Source organism: Hyaena hyaena, unplaced genomic scaffold, assembly GCF_003009895.1.
Source record: "Hyaena hyaena isolate Hyena2069 unplaced genomic scaffold, ASM300989v1 scaffold_444, whole genome shotgun sequence".
In the NCBI taxonomy this organism is placed as follows: Eukaryota; Metazoa; Chordata; class Mammalia; order Carnivora; family Hyaenidae; genus Hyaena; species Hyaena hyaena.
Genome location: NW_024081078.1, coordinates 1565098 through 1581389, shown reverse-complemented (window position 1 = coordinate 1581389; position 16292 = coordinate 1565098). Strand labels below are relative to the sequence as shown.

At 39.7% G+C, this 16292-nt stretch overlaps 1 protein-coding gene and 1 long non-coding RNA gene across 3 annotated transcripts in view; one reads left to right on the top strand and one right to left on the bottom strand.

The window, feature by feature from the left end:
* Nucleotides 1-1275: 1275 nt before the first annotated feature.
* The window catches only part of LOC120246018, a 38702-nt gene continuing 23685 nt past the window's right edge, over nucleotides 1276-16292 (bottom strand). The window contains exon 5 of the long non-coding RNA XR_005531949.1: nucleotides 1276-1338. This is a non-coding gene — a long non-coding RNA (uncharacterized LOC120246018). The remainder of the gene's footprint in view (nucleotides 1339-16292) is intronic.
* The window catches only part of LOC120246016 (glutamyl aminopeptidase), an 84174-nt gene continuing 70781 nt past the window's right edge, over nucleotides 2900-16292 (top strand). For both annotated transcript variants that reach the window (XM_039253302.1, XM_039253301.1), the window contains exons 1-2: nucleotides 2900-3528; nucleotides 15606-15747. In XM_039253302.1, coding sequence (XP_039109233.1) covers nucleotides 2900-3528; nucleotides 15606-15747 — 771 coding nt within the window. The remainder of the gene's footprint in view (nucleotides 3529-15605; nucleotides 15748-16292) is intronic.

Sequence of the window (16292 nt, the reverse complement as noted above, 5' to 3'; positions counted from 1 at the left end):
ACAAGATTCTCCAGAGTAAACTGTTTAATCTAGGTGAGTGCCTATGATGGTTGATTGGTCTCCTTGTAGAAATAGATTCTCTCTCTCTTTCTCTCTCTCTATCCTCCATCAGTGGCTGTTGAGGATAGATCTGGCTTTCAAGATCAAGAGCTTTCTGCTACAGACTCAACATTTCAGTGTCAATGAGAAGAAGGATACCAAGTGATGCTGCAACGGAGTGCAGTGTCATCAAATTATTAAACTAGGGGCTTTATATTTAGCACACCCTAATAATTTGCTCCTAGATGTGTTCAGTGCACATGCTGGCTCTGCTACCCCCACTTATCTGGCTGAATGTTTTACATCTACAACATCAGGCAACCCTTTAAGACGTGATACTGATAAGATGTAGTGCCCTTCACTGGGTCTAGGCAGCTCTTACAGGTTGATTCTATGACTCTGTGGTTAGAACCGGGACTGAGACTCAAAATTTACACAAATGTGTGCATGTGTGTATACACACATATTGCATACACGGATTTAAAGTTTGTTTTCTCTATCAAAAATATTGATTTAAATAATAGATCCCATATGGTGGAATTTTTGGCAACAGAGGGGAGAGATTTTTGTAGCAGTTGACCATTCTTCAGCTCCCTTAGGTGCCCTGTATCCCCAAAGCCTATTATCTACTCTGTTCAATCTAGCACTGGCATAGGGCCTGGTGGTAACATTGCTGTCTTTCTAGATGAGGCTGAATTTAGGAGCTTCAGGTGTGTTTGCATCAGTGAAGAGTCTTTAGAAATGCTTCCAGTTTAACACAATTTTTATGTACATTCTTCCAGTTTTCATTTTAGTTATTACGTTGAGACAAATATGATCCACATTTCCCCTTTCATTTGATGACATGGCAGGCGATCTTTCCAGTAAAAAGGACGTCCCCTGAGAGCTAAAACATGGGGATTTGATTTGCCAAAATTAAACACACTATGATTTAAAATCTCAGATTGCTTCAGTATGCGAAGTTAACAAGTACAAGATGAACCTGTAATCTAGAAAAATATATCCCTCTTCCCTATAATTCTATTTTTATTATTACTGTCTTATAAGAAAACAATAGAAATGTACAGGGCAAAATGGACTCTCTTGTTTTTAAAGTCTTCCTGCTCCTCCCCCCCCCCCCCCAATTTGTTTCGTTGGTAATTTGGAACAGTATGAAGTACCATTTCTCAGGGTGTTCCACAGAACACAAGTCCCACAAAAGTTACCTTGCTAAAAATCTTCTTCATCAATCAAATGTAGAAATTACTCAATAGTATATTCCGTTTGGAGATTCACAATGTATGTTACCATCTGGAGGCTCTGAAAGAATAGAAGGTAGTAAAAGAGCATTCTTAATGTTATCTAAGCCAGCCTTGTCTGCTCTGCAAGTATATCTATTAATCTCCATGAACTGTACTTTGGGAAATATTTACCAACTTTTTCATAGTTACTTAACCCCTAAATATCTCTCCTCTGTAGAAACTGGAGGCAGTGTAGTTAGTTAGATGTATGGACTTTGGACTCAGACAACTTGGGTACAAGCTCCAATTCTGCTATTTACCGATTGTGTGACCTTGAGCAAGTGCCTTAATCTCTTTAAATGTCAGTCTTCCCATCTCTAAGATGGGCATCAAAATAGTACCAACCATATAGAGTTGTTGGGAAGACTTAATAGCTTTGATAATGTACTTAGCATAGTGCTTGGCACATAGAAAGCTCTCAAATTTTTGATAATTAGTATTGTATCATTATTATTAGAGATGGCTCTGGGTCTCCACCTTAGCTACCCGTAAGCATTCAAGTCTCTGCTGTGATTTCCATCTTGATCTTATCATTCAGAAGCGATAGATTTGCACAGATAATGGATCTCCCAACAAGCCAGATTTCACATCTGGAATCTGCTCCAAACATGATCTACACATTGAAGTCTAAAGAAGCCAATCTCACTCACAGGCAAACCGCAGAGATGAGTTTATCTACACCAGTTCAGTTATCTAACCTAACCAGTTCATCTTCCTTGCCATTCTGTACTTCCAGTCCTTTCATTTTCTACCTTTTTTTTTCCTTTTTATGCTTTTCAGCTGCAGAACTACTTTGTCTAATTTTGTGTTCCCCTCCCACCTTCTATCCAGCATTAACGAATTTTGGGTAACTCGGCTATGCTTTGCTAACCCAGCAATTCAACAAATAGTTACTGAGTACCTAAGTGGTCCTCGGACTTATGTATTACTTTGAACATACAAGCCCAGGGTATGATTCCGGTAAAAGCAGAGTCTGAATGTTTACCTAACATGAGGGGGGGAAAGCAAAAAGAAAACAGCTTCTTTGGCAAGCTGACTTGATTAAAGAGCTGAAATTCAAGAAGCCCTCTGGTGAGGAGAGAGAGACTGTGAGCACAACAGGAAGAAGCCATAGACTCAGTGGCAAAGGTTGAGTTTTTCTATCACAGGCACACTTCATTTCCCAAACGCCCTCTCCCTGAAAGCTGCTGACAGAGCTTTGGCAAAGGCTCATCCTCCGGCTCCCTGATAAGCTAAGCCCTATTTTATATTTAACTCACTCCTGAGCAGGAGGGGTGGGGTGCGGATGCCTTGTTTATAAGGGGAGCTGTGACAGTCTTCTCCGCAGTCCTCTCCCTCCAGCTCAGCCTGTCTTCGGGAGCCCTTATCCCACCCCCTGGTTTCCGCCGTCATCCTTCAGTGGCCGGTGGGAACCGTGAGGGGAGAGGAAAGACCGCAAGGAGCCAGAGAGGGGTGTGGGAAACAACGAACTCGGGCTGCCAAGCCAGGGAATTCCTTCCAATTTAAAAAGGAAGTCAGCTGACGTTAGTTCGTTAACTTGAACATCCTTTCACGTGCAATATCTGACTTTGGAAACAAAAATGAACTTTGCGGAGGGAGAGGACTCCAAGAGATACTGCATTAAAACAAAACATGTGGCTATTATCTGTGCGGTGGTGGTGGGGGTCGGATTAATAGTAGGACTTTCCGTGGGCTTGACCAGGTCGCATGACTCCACCGGCGACGCTGGGCAGGACACAGCTCCGACTGCTTCCCACTCTCCTTCCACCGAGAGCCCTCCGCAGGACCAGGGGGTCTGCCCTGCCAGCGAAGATGAAAGTGGAGACTGGAAAAACTTCAGGCTGCCGGACTTCATCAACCCAGTGCACTACGACTTGCAGGTGAAGCCCCTGATGGAGGAGGACACGTACACAGGCAGCGTGACCATCTCCATCAACGTGAGCGCGCCCACCCGGCACCTGTGGCTGCACCTGCGGGAGACCCGGCTCACCCGGCTCCCGCAGCTGAGGATGCCGTCCGGGGAGCAGGTGCAAGTCAGGCGGTGCTTCGAGTACAAGAAGCAGGAGTATGTGGTGGTGGAGGCAGGAGAAGAGCTGGCACCCAGCACTGGCCAGGATGTCTACTTCCTGACCATGGAGTTCGCCGGCTGGCTGAACGGCTCGCTCGTGGGGTTTTATAGAACGACATACGTGGAGAACGGACAGATCAAGTAAATATTAATTTTTGCTGGCTTTACCCTCAGCTGACCTATTCGTTTTCTATTTCTTTCCCTTTCCTTTTCACTCTCCCCTCTTTAACTGTTTCGTTGGTCTGATTGTTATCTAAACTTGGTTTCAATTCTGCCGGGTCACCTGGGAAACAAAACCCATGCCTGGTTATATTTTCAAAGCCTATCATAAAACTTGAAAGTATTGAATGCGCTGCATGGAGCTCAAAGAAAATCAATGCAAGTCTCTTATTTCATCAGGAAAAATCATAATGTACTGCATCCTGTCAGAATGTAGAGACTCCTCAGATTTTTAAAATATACGTGTTCGGTAAATTTCACTGCTATAGTCTTGGGCTGTATGACAATGGTTTTAAACTGAACTTTTAAAAATATATTACACTAAATTCAAGTGAAACTTAGTAAATGTCAGTCATAATTTGAGTATTTTGTTTGAGAAAAGATGTTGAAAGAATATGTAGAATCCAAGGAATTGTCTTTGTGTCTTTGTCTAGGAAGGAAGGCAGGATTCTGTCTTTGTCTAGTAATGGCCAGAACCGTGTTTCGCAGAGAAGGTTTTAATAAACTTGAGTCCACACATTAGTGGCAGCACATGGATAAATCCATGGGCTTATTGTTCATCTTGCAATATTCAATGGTAACGCTAACCCTTGCAACACGAAAGATATGTTAAGTAATTAAGGACATAAAAATATATTAAATAATTGATATACGTAGTTTTGTACTTTTGTTTTTAGTAAAGATAGTTACTTGCCTTGACAATCAGATGCTATTACCAGAACTATGTTAAAGGCATAAACTCTCTCAATGAATTAAAAAAAAAAAAAAAAAAAAAAAAACAACCTTCACTCTGGGTGTGGCCCTTGCATCAGGAAGGGAAACTATACTGAGGTATCACTGAGCTTGAAATTGCTTTGACCTTGCTTATGTGGATTCTTGACAGGTAAATGATTAAGAAACTTTAGTGTCAAGGTTTAGAAATGTGAGTCTGGGGCCCACCTGCTGAATATCTCTTCCCTATGTTGTTTTAAGCATCGTATGAAACAGAGTAAACCTAAAGAATTTTGGTCAAAATTCTTCCTACAGAGAGACCCAGGGACTAAAATGAAGTGTTTAAGTATCCCTATCTTACTGTGAGGTACACTAGTAAATTGAGTAGAAATGATAATTTGGAAAAGTATTTGAAGAGAACACTCTCATATAGATACTATATCTTAGTCTCGCTGGTAATAAAACAAGCTTCTTTTTTGATGTTTTTTTCTCCTTATAAAAATTAAAAATAATGAAAGCATGGAAGATTATAAAGATGGAAAATCAAAAGAAAGGAAAAAGAGAATTTTCACATCCAGAGGTAACTTTGGTAACATGTTAATAAATATTTATTAGGCAATCAAATTTTAATTATATTATGTCTATGTATCTACGTACCTTTTTAACTTCGTATAAGCGTTTCCTCTCATTCTTCTATATTCTCAAGAATCTGATTTTAAACACTCTGCATGAAAGCACAATTATTTTTTAACACCTGTTTCCTAATACTGGACATTTATGGTGCTTTCAGTATTATAATAATCAAATCAGAAAAGGCCATAGTTGTAAGTAAGCCTTTAAGTATATATCTGTTTATTTCCCTATGGTAGGATATGATCAATAAAATAGAATTGCTGGGTCAAAGAGTACAAATATATCAAGAAACTTGTAACATTTATTTTGCTCATTTCATAAATAACACACATTCACTGCAAAACAGTTGGAAGCCAGAGAAAATTGCTATCACTCAAGTAAGTCATTGTTAATATTTAAGCAGATATTCTTCTGGTATTTTTTCTGAACACAGATAAACAGGGCATTATGTTGTACATAGTATCGTGTAACAAGTTTTTAGACTATATCTACACTTTCGCATGATTTAGAGATGATTTATGGATACATGATTGTTGATTATATGAATATAATGTAATTTATTCAACTTTTCCATTAAATTTGGGAATTAGAGTTTCTCCTACCATTTTACCTTTTTAATAAACACCTATTAAAATGTAATAGGGAACTTCCTAGGAGATTGGCCCAGACTACATATGTATGTATGCAGATGTATATGTATACACACGTATACTGATATAAGGCATGCGCATGTGTGTGTGTGTGTCTCCAAACTTAATTTCGAAGATCTGTCCCAAATTTCCTTTCCGCAGATGATGAATAACAGTGCCTATTTATCTGACCTTCATTAGTGATTTCAGAGTTTCCAGTTTGTGGGAGAAAGGCCTAATATTTGGAAGAATACTCACGCACTTTCAAGAGATTCTAAAAATTCACTGAAGTGAAAACAAGTCAAAACTTTTAAGTGATTATTGCTAAGACCTGAAAATTGTTTCTTGAGTTGAGAAAACAATAGAACTTTCATCTGAGTAAAGCCAGCAAAATATTATAAAAATTCTATATCAACAAGAAGGCCAAGAAATATGGAACAACATCCTTTTAATAAATTTCTGTTTGTACTGCACAAGTTTAAACAAGCACTATGTACTAAAATGTATATTATTCATTCAACTCTGGATTATTTTACTGGCCAGTTAACTTTACCATAAAATATATACCCAAGAGCCAATATTCTGAAACTCGGCTGTCATGATTGTTCAGCAAACCTAAGTAACAGAAAGATTAGCGAGAGGGCTGCGCTCAGGTGGGTTCCATGGAGGATCGGGAGCCTGAGGTCATCCGCTTTTATTGGTAGCAGTTGACGCTCACGTTACACAGGATGCTGCCAGTTCTGTACTGCGTACATGGTTTGGGAACAGTTCTGGCACATACTCGGTAACTTCAGTTGGGCTAAATGGAACCCTTTTTGTTTATCTTGCTTTGAAATATTTCAAGCATGTGAGGAAAGTCCATACATTTTTTAATTCAAGCCTCTAAGTAACATTTTGACAGTGCAGGCCTGTGGGGGTTCTCATCCGCGGTGCCCGTATAAGGAAGCAGGAGTGAGTTCATTGGGAGCAGCACCATTCTTTCATATTATAGAGTGAGCCACATAATATTTGATGCACATGCAATTTAAAATACCATCACAGCAGTACGCTTTTTAAGTGTGCAGCCCAATTATATTTTCTGACTCTTCTGTCTTGTGAAATTTAACTCCAGGACTGAGTACTGGCGGTTGCATATTATCATCGGGATATTATTGCTGCGACCACAATGCAAACTCAATGCGAATGTGCTTGGGAGTAACCAAAATGACTTGATTTCCACAAATACAACCAGGACTTGAATTTGAACTCTACAGAGCCCAGCTCTCTGGGCTGCTTTCTCTTGAATTCAAAGGCAAGGGGAGAGTTGGAGAAGAAGGTAGAGCCAGCTTAGAGCTCCCTGGCATTAATATCCATATCATCTTTCTAGGGACAGGGCTGTAGTGAGGCTTAGAAGAAAGTTTGAGAAACTTTAAAAGTCACTTTTCCTGCTCTGCTCTGTTCCTTATGATCTGAAGAAACTGCTTTTATTTTTTTATTTTTTTTACTGTTTTTTTAAAATTTTATTTTATTTATTTATTTATTTATTTTACAAATAGTTTATTGTCAAATTGGTTTCCATATAACACCCAGTGCTCATCCCCACAAGTGCCCTCCTCCATGCCCATCTCCCCCCCCCCCCCCCCCCCCCCCCCCCCCAGTTTTTGTTAGCCTTCTAGAGTCTCTCATGGTTTGCCTCTCTCCCTCTCCCCCACCATTTCCCCCCTTCCTCTCCCCCATGGTCCTCCGTTAAGTTCCTCCTAATCCTCCTATACTTGCAAACATATGATATTTGTCCTTCTCTGCCTGACTTATGAAGAAACTGCTTTTAAAAGGGTCGGAACCTTTGGAATGTTTTTCTGTCCACACCACCACTACCCTCCTCACTATACACTGTATCGTATAGCAAGTGTTTCCAGTTGGTCTCTTCCCAAACAGACCTGCCCTCTACTCGCATCCCCAAAGTGTATACTGTTTTCTTCTCTCCAAGGGTCAGCATTTCCTTCCCAGGGCTTGAGCTACTCTTACACAGCATTTCCCAGCTTGCTGTTCCACAGAGTTCTAGTTGAATAGGATATTAATAGATACTTCCAGAACAAAAGCAGGGGAGGGATTCTGTGGCCAAATTGGTTTGGGCAATAACACTAAGTACAACAACAACAAAAAAGATGTTTTTCTTGTTTTAACGATGGGACTTCTGAGAGACTTTTATAGAATAACGTACATTACGAATCTCTAGAGACTGCTGTGAAGTAGGTGGTTTCCCAAATACACGAGACTGTGAAATCTTCTGTGTGTCCCCGAGAGTAGGGCTGTCCCTCTCTTGGACACACAGTGAGTACTTTGATATTACTGAATGAATATACAGAAGCATTTTTACATAGGCTCTCACACAGCCAGTGTCCTTTGGCACATGCTGGGACATGCTGCATAGCCAGAGCCATTTTCCCGTTATAGAGTCCAACTTCCACCAGTAACATCTCTGTCTTTCCACTCCGTCAGGATGGACATTTTTCCTGGGTTCCTTTTCTCCACATCTCTTCCAAAGGAAGAGGAATTGGTAAAATCTTGTTTTTGTTTTTAACTTAGGACTGCCGTCTTTATATTTCAAGGACTGAGAATCATTGGAATTAACAGTAATTACAATTCGAATTTACAAGAGGGTCAGACGGGGTCTAGTTTGGGTTTTCAGGGCATTAAATGCATTGCTAGGATCGATGCTGAATTCTGATATAGTGGTGGGATTTCAAAAGACAGAAGCAAGCAAGAGCATAAAAGCAGGTAAAAAAGGAAAGGTGCCCAGTCAGAAGAGCAGAGTGAGGAAGAGAAATTAGTTTGAAGGAGAGTTTTATATGAAGAGGTGAGCTGGAGATAACTCAGGAAGTCCCACTGCCGGGGCGGGGTGGGGGGGAAGGAAGGCTAGCTAATGGCAGGTCTGTAGGAAAAACTAACTGGTGACTATTTAGGTGGATGGTGAAGGAAAGAGCTAAGTCCATGTGTGGGCATATGGGAGATATTGCAGTGATCCAGGAAAGAGAAGATGGGGATCATGTAGAACAGTGATTTCTGGACAGACAGAAAGGGACACAATGGAGAAAATAGTTTGGAGGTGACATGGTCGGGATTTGCAGACTGCCTGACTGTGGGAAAGGAATGAGTTAGTTATATGTCTCGTATGCCACGGATATCTGATCTGATAGCTCACACCTTTAACTGGTACTGGAAATAGAATAGAAGAACCTGGTTTAGGGGGGAAGGTAACGACTTTGTTGTCAGATGCCTATCAGACATCTAGGAAGACATGTCAAATAGACATTTGGAGAAATAAGTCTGAAGCACAACGTTAGGGCTTATGAGAAACATTAGGAATTAAGTGGAAACATGGCAAAAAAGAAACCACTGAGATGGTCCTAGATAAGTGTGTGTGTGATATATTCTCACATGCATGGAGGTGTATACTCATTGTAGGTTAGATCTTGAAATTTTAGTTGTATGTTGGTTCATTTTATTCTTAGACTGATATGTTGAGCTATCAGTGTACCTATTGTCAGTAAAGAATATATTTTTGGTCTTGTTTACTTGTTGCAGGGGCATGGTAATTTATTTTCGGAGCAAGGAAACAAATTTTACTTGACTTTGAATGTCTTCTACATAGAAAAAAAAGCAACTGGAAAATTAATTTAAATAATTAACTGGTGGGGCGCCTGGGTGGCTTAGTTGGTTAAGTGTCTGACTTCAGCTCAGGTCATGATCTCGCGGTTCGTGGATTTGAGCCCCGTGTCGGTGTTTGCTCTGATGGCTCAGAGCCTGGAACCTGCCTCAAATTCTGTGTCTGCTATTCCCTCACTTGTGCGCACGCACTCTCTGTCAAAAATAAATGTATAAACTTTAAAAAAAAACAAAACAAAGCTAAACCATGATACATTTAAAAAGATAATTAACTGGTTTGTTCAAACCACCATAAAAATATGTTGGAGTCTGAATATTCTCGATGGGTTGTCCTGCGCTAATCAGCTCCCCTATTTAATTCTGCAGTCTGTGATTTAGTCTGCTCAGACTCTTAGCAATTGTGGCTGCCTCGTCTCCATCAGAAGGCCTTTGTTTAAGGTTTTCACACAGACCTTGCCATTTATTTTGCTGGTTTAAGTTACTAAATTGCTGAGCATAGCCTGAGAGTCCTCATTGGAAACACCATGCCGGATGATTTATGAGGTAATCAAGTAATTTTTTTCAAGCTGATTCAGAGAGAACTGGTCTGTTACTTGCACCCTCGCCTCCTCTTCCTCTAGCTTCCTCTAAAGTCACCTTGATCTGCTGTACTCTGAGAGGTAACAGGGATTCTTCCCTTTTGTAAATTAATAAGCTACACAGAATTGTATTTTTAATGTGCTTGTCTAGTAAGTGACTTATTAGCATGACACAGAGAGTCCCCTACGGAAAAATGGTTTAGCTCAGCACATTCGCCTGGCGTTATAATTATTCACGACATGCTCAGGAGTCACTCCTGAGCATACTGTGCTCCTAGCCAGGCTTTCCCCATTAATTTGCAGCACAACACATCTGATTCTAAAAAGAAGAGGTTTTTTTTTTAATCACCAAATAAAACCTCCCTAAAGAAGGTATGATCTAAAATTGCTTTGCATCTTATATGCCTTGTTTAAAATTTGCATATATTCAGAAAACCTCAGTACCTTTGGATGGCATTTAGCATCTATAAATAGGGTTTTTTTCTTTTAAAAAATAATTTTTAATGTTTATTTTTGAGAGACAAAGAGACAGAGTGTGAGTGGGGGAGGGGCAGACAGAGAAAGAGACACAGAATCTAAAGCAGGCTCCAGGCTCCAAGCTGTCAGCACAGAGCCCGATTTGGGGCTTGAACCCATGAACTGCGAGATCATGACCTGGGCCTAAGTCAGACACTTAACCAACCTGAGCCACCCAGGTGCCCTAAATACGGGCTTTTAAGTTCTTCAGGAGTTCATGAGAACAATAACAAGTTACCATTGAAAAACATTGTTATGTTGCCTACAGTATTTACAGACCAAGTATTTTTGTTCAAGACAGATACTCTTTTTTTTTTTTATATATAGTTTATTTTTATTTTTGAGACAGAGAGAGAGCATGAGCAGGGGAGGGGCATAGAGAGAGTGAGACCCAGAATCTGAAACAGGCTCCAGGCTCTGAGATGCCAGCATAGAACCTGTTGCAGGGCTCGAACCTATGAACCGCGAGATCATGACCTGAGCTGAAGTCGGACGCTTAACTGACTGAGCCACCCAGGCGCCCCAAGATACTCTTGTTTAATGAATGAATTTTGAAGTCTGTTCATTGTGGAAAGTGCATTAACATAAAGTATAGCTAGCCTTTTTTCTAGAGGTAAAGAAAATAGAGTGAGGTGTATCCTAATCCCATTATGTAAGTATGAAGGGAATTTCAAATATATTACTACATGTAATCTATCCCTTATTACCCCCACATAACCCTGTGATAGGGACAGATGTGCTTTGGTAACCAGATTTAATAGATCAGGACACTAAGAATCAGTGTATTTTGTGACTGGCACAAGATCACAGATTAAGGGGCTTTGGTAGGATTGGAATCTAAGAATTTTTACCCTTAGAAGAGGATTTTCCTCATGAAATCATAACTGGCTCTGTACTTTGAAACAAAACAGTACACATTTTGTAGCCCTTCTGGTTAAGTGTCACTTTACCTTACATTAGTAAGTGCAGGTCACTATAGTCGAGCTAGACTTGGTGTGATTAACGTTCACTAACAGCACCACCAAAATGGACCAAACACACTGCACAGTGACACCGTCAACACCATTCTGTTCTGTTTCCAAAGGCAAGTTCTGAGGTACCCTAATTTAGGGAAGGATTTTTTGCATACAATCAAGCACAACCTCTTTTAAAGAGAGAAGGTGAGGAACAACTAAAAGTTGTCTCTGTGGTGCTGGGGGTTTGGAGGGAGGGGTAGGTATGTACTCTCACCCAGAGCAGAAACTGAAACAGCATTTGAAAATCTACCAATGGCTATTGCTTAGGACAGTGGAATCCTGCTCCTTCCTCCCTCCTCACCCCTGTACCCTCTTTCCTTCTCTCTCTCTCTCTCACTCTCACTCACTCGCTCTCACTCTCTCCCCCTATCCACTCTTATTCCCAAATTAGTTAATTGGTTTATTTCTGAGGTGTGACTAAACTGAAACATTCTTGCAGAGAGTGATTTTTTCCTTTTCTTCTGCCTCTGGAAGAAATTGGAAGCCAGAAGAATTCAGAAGAAAAGGCAGCTGACTAAACATGGAGTTGGACCTTGGTGGAGCTTATTGTAAAACCTTAGTACCCTGGGAAAGTGTGCAGGTTTCTTTATCCTGATGTGTTTGCAATTCTCTACAGTCTGAACAGTATTAGAAACTTCAATTGACTAAGCTATTATCATCACAAAACTAATCAGGAATTGCTCTGTTGAAGAATAAATTCTTGAGGGTTTTTTGGATAACTATTATTTCGAAAGAAGTTCAAACTTACATAAAAATTACAATAGTACAGAGAACTCCTAGAAACATTTTACTCAGACTCACCAATGTTAACATTTCGTCTTATCCCTCCTCTCACCCATGCGCCCCCCCCCCTGAATATTTTGACACATTATTTCCCTTTACATCTTAACATTCAGTATATATTTCTTAAGTACGGGGACATTCTCTAACATAACCACAGTGCAGTTATCAATATCAGAAAATTTAACACTGATATAATATGAGCCAATCCACAGTCATAATCAAAGTTCATCAATTAACCCAAAATGTCCTTCTGAGCTATTTTTTCTCAGTCCAATATCCAGTCTGGATTCATTTAATGTTATGCCTTTTTAGATTCCTTCAAACTGGAACAGTCCCTTAGCCTTTCTTTGCCTTTCATAACCTTGATATTTTTGGAGAGTACAGGACAGTTATTTTGAGAATGTCCCTCAATGTTAGCTTATCTGACTTTCCTCATGATTTAAAAATGCAAGTAAAGCATTTTTTTTGTCAGGAATTTCACAAAAGTGGTGCTGTGTCCCTCTCAGGAAACCCTATCAGGAGACAGATTACGTTGGTTTGTACTATTATTAATGTCACTGTCATTGATCACTTGCTTAAGGTGGTACTCAATAGTTTCTCCACTATAAAGTTACAATTTATGTTTGTAAGTAATTTTGAGAGAGATTCTTTGAAAGCATTCAGATACTCCTTTCCTCATCAAACTATCACCCATATGTTTTGGCATTCACTGACGATTTTCTAAAGCCATCATGCCTCCTAAAACCACGAATAGGCAATCTACTGTGAAAAAAAAAATCTATATCTATATTGATAGATACAGTGTGAGGCGTCATGGATTCTTATTTCAGTCAATGGGTTATAATTTGATTATTTATTTTGACATTCTAATTCCCCTAGATTTGACCATGGTCAAATTGAGTCCACTCAAGTGAGCCTCTATGTCCTTTTGACTTGCTCCCATGATTTTTTGAGACCTTCCTCACTTTTGGGCAAAGCGAAGATGTTCCAGGATCATCTTGGACTTTTCCTGACTCATCACTGGAATCGGCCATTTCTCTAAGGAGTCTTAGTTCCTTTTAGGGGAGAGTGGTACTTAGAACCCATCATGTGGGCACTGGTTGTGCTTATTGGCTACAAGCTTGTCAGGGCTTCTACTTCAGCTCAGCAGACAGAACTAGGAAATATATGTCTCAGTTTGTAATTTTATATCCATCTACCTATATCTTCACCAAAAATATCACTGAATTTATACCAAACCAGCAATTATAATGTAATATAGAGGGCACATTCTAGTCTTTCCCCTTTCCAAACTATAACTCTCTTCCCCAACAGTGAGAAACCTGCTTTCCATTATCTTCATTTTTTTCATTTGCTCAAGCCATTAGAATAGAGAAGGTTGTTTCTGAATTGCTAACCCGTACTACTAGAAAATACAAACTTACTTACTAGAACTTAGTATTCATTTAAAATTATTGTTAGGGAAAATGTTCATATGTTAAACACACAAATCTAATGGACACAATTCAATACATTTTTCACAAATGCATACAACTTACTTACCCATATTCCTAATAAGATAGAGATTTTTTTTTTCAATCATCCCAGAAAGTGTCCTCCCTCAGTCAACAGTCTCCCAAAAGACAGCCACTTTTCTGGTTTTATTTTTTACAGATTAGTTTTCTTGGCTGAGTTTTTAACAAGTAATTATTATATCTAGAGGGGGTCTTTTTTAAAAGAAATTAAGTATATTCATTTCTTACATATGGACGTGGACCTATGCATATTATCTTTTGGATAAATGTACTTATGTATACATTATGTATGATTTATGTATATATTACATCCTTGAACCAAAATGAAATGCAGACTCTTACTACAGCCTCTGCTGACCAGCCAAACTTCTTTGGCCCCATCCCTCTGGTTTGGTGGACACGTTTCAGCCACATAGGACACCTTTCAGGTCCTCAACCATGTCAAGTGCTTTTCCACTCTAGAGACTGTGCACTTGCTGTTTCCTCTGCTAGGATACACTTTTCTTATGCTTCCCCTGCCTGGCTTTTTCTCATCATTCAGATCTCTGCAAACCATTATCTACTTCAAGAGATTGTCTCTGACTATTTTACATAACAGCGCTCACAATTTTCCTAGGTTATTCTCTGTCACTTCCCCTGTTTTATTTTCCATATACCTCTTATCACTCTCCTTATGTGCTTATTTAGTCTTTGTTATTCCCTCAGCACCTAGAATAATAATAATGCCTGGCAAATGTGTTTGTGTGAGTAAGGGGGTGGGGGGAGAGGGCAAGGGTGCGTTGGGTTAAGGAGTGTAGAGGGAAAGGGTTTGATGAATATTGGATGAATGAATGATCTAATACTTATCTTGGTATTCTTTATGATATACCTGAAGGACAAAATAATTTCCTTACCCAGATTATGTCAATATTTCTGCACTCCCCTTTTATACTTTTTACTTTGCTTACTCTTCTAATGAGCAAATGTATATTTTACTGTGATATAACTACCTGTAGAAAGTATATATTCATTGATTTTTTTGAGCAGTTACTGAGAAAAAATATTATTTCCACTTTGAAATGATGGAGGGGCACCTGGGTGGCTCAGTCAGTTAGGCATCCAACTTTGGCTCAGGTCATGATCTCATAGTTTGTGGGTTTGAGCCCCACATTGGGCTCTGTGCTGACAGCTCAGAGCCTGAAGCCTGCTTCAGATTCTGTCTCCCTCTCTCTCTGCCCCTCCCCTGCTCATGCTGTCTCTCTCTCTCACTCTCTCTCTCAGAAATAAATAAAACATTAAAAAAAATTGAAATGATGGAAATATTAAACATTAGCATTTTAATTTACACAAGCATTTGCCTAGTTAGAGCCATAAAAAAAAATGCTGTCTCTTTTCAAAAGCGGGCTTTCAACCTGGTCAGTTTATTTCACCTGGGAGGTTACTCAGAGCACTGCCTTTGCATGGAAATGAAACTGGAGTCTGTCCCTGGTGCAACATAAATAAGAAAGAATGTGCCATGAGGGACAGGAGCTGGGGACTCTGGAAGATACTCCTCTGCTCTGTGACAGGACACAGCTGTTCACTCTCAGAAGGACAGTTAGAAACAAGTCCTTGAGTTTGGCTTTGTGTTTATCTATTTGCTGCTTGACGGTTTTCGGGTGGAAAAAGTGATAACTCATAATTGGATTTATTTTTGCTTATCTATAGTTCACAGATTTTTAGTTATGGCACCAAAATACCAAACGATTCATATAAAATATCTGAAGCTGTGTCCAGATTATCATTTAGTTATTAACCTAAAAATTCCGAGAAAGACTCTGACAACTATTTGATAGTTTTCTGGATGGAAGGTCAGTTTAAGACCTGCAATATAATTATATAGTAGTTATAAATACATGCGGTTGTAATTACATAGTTGACTTTTTCTATAGGAATAGAAACACAGGGGCTGTCAGAAGAGGTGACATGTATTTTGTTTGTGTGCTTGTGTCTCAGGAGCATAGCAGCCACTGATCATGAACCAACAGATGCCAGGAAATCCTTCCCTTGTTTTGATGAGCCCAACAAAAAGGCAACCTATACGATATCCATCACCCACCCCAAAGAATATAAGGCACTTTCAAATATGCCAGTGGAGGTAAGTACTTCCAAATTTTTTGTTTGTTTCTGCAGGTCATCTGTTTACAATAGCAGGTAAATAATTTTATTTGCTATGAGAGAACCCAATGCATTCTAAAATTAAATGTGTCTGCATAGTTCACTTAGAGGCTTGGGAATGCATCTGGCATCCTCCTTTCTTTGAGTTCTAGAAGTCTTTAACCTGACATATCCCGCTCTAGTCAAAAAGCCATGGTTGGGTTCCAAGCAAGAGTGAATACAGTTGAGCCTCAGCAGCTGGGCTCTGCTTAACTGAATGAACCCCCTAGTCATGAAAGACTAACAGTAAATTTATGGAATTAGAGACTAAAAAATACTCCTGGGCCTGGCCACTGTTCTTGGTTTTCAGTTGAATAGAAGTTTAGTGTTTAAGATCGAGCTGCTGCAAAATACCATCACTTAAATACTGGAGTATAGAAGCCGCTTCCAGAGAACCCCATGCCCATAGATTTTCTAGTGAACAAGCAGTGCTCATGAAATGTTAAAAAAAGAAAACAGGCTCTAGTAAGTTCTGTCTGTGTAATA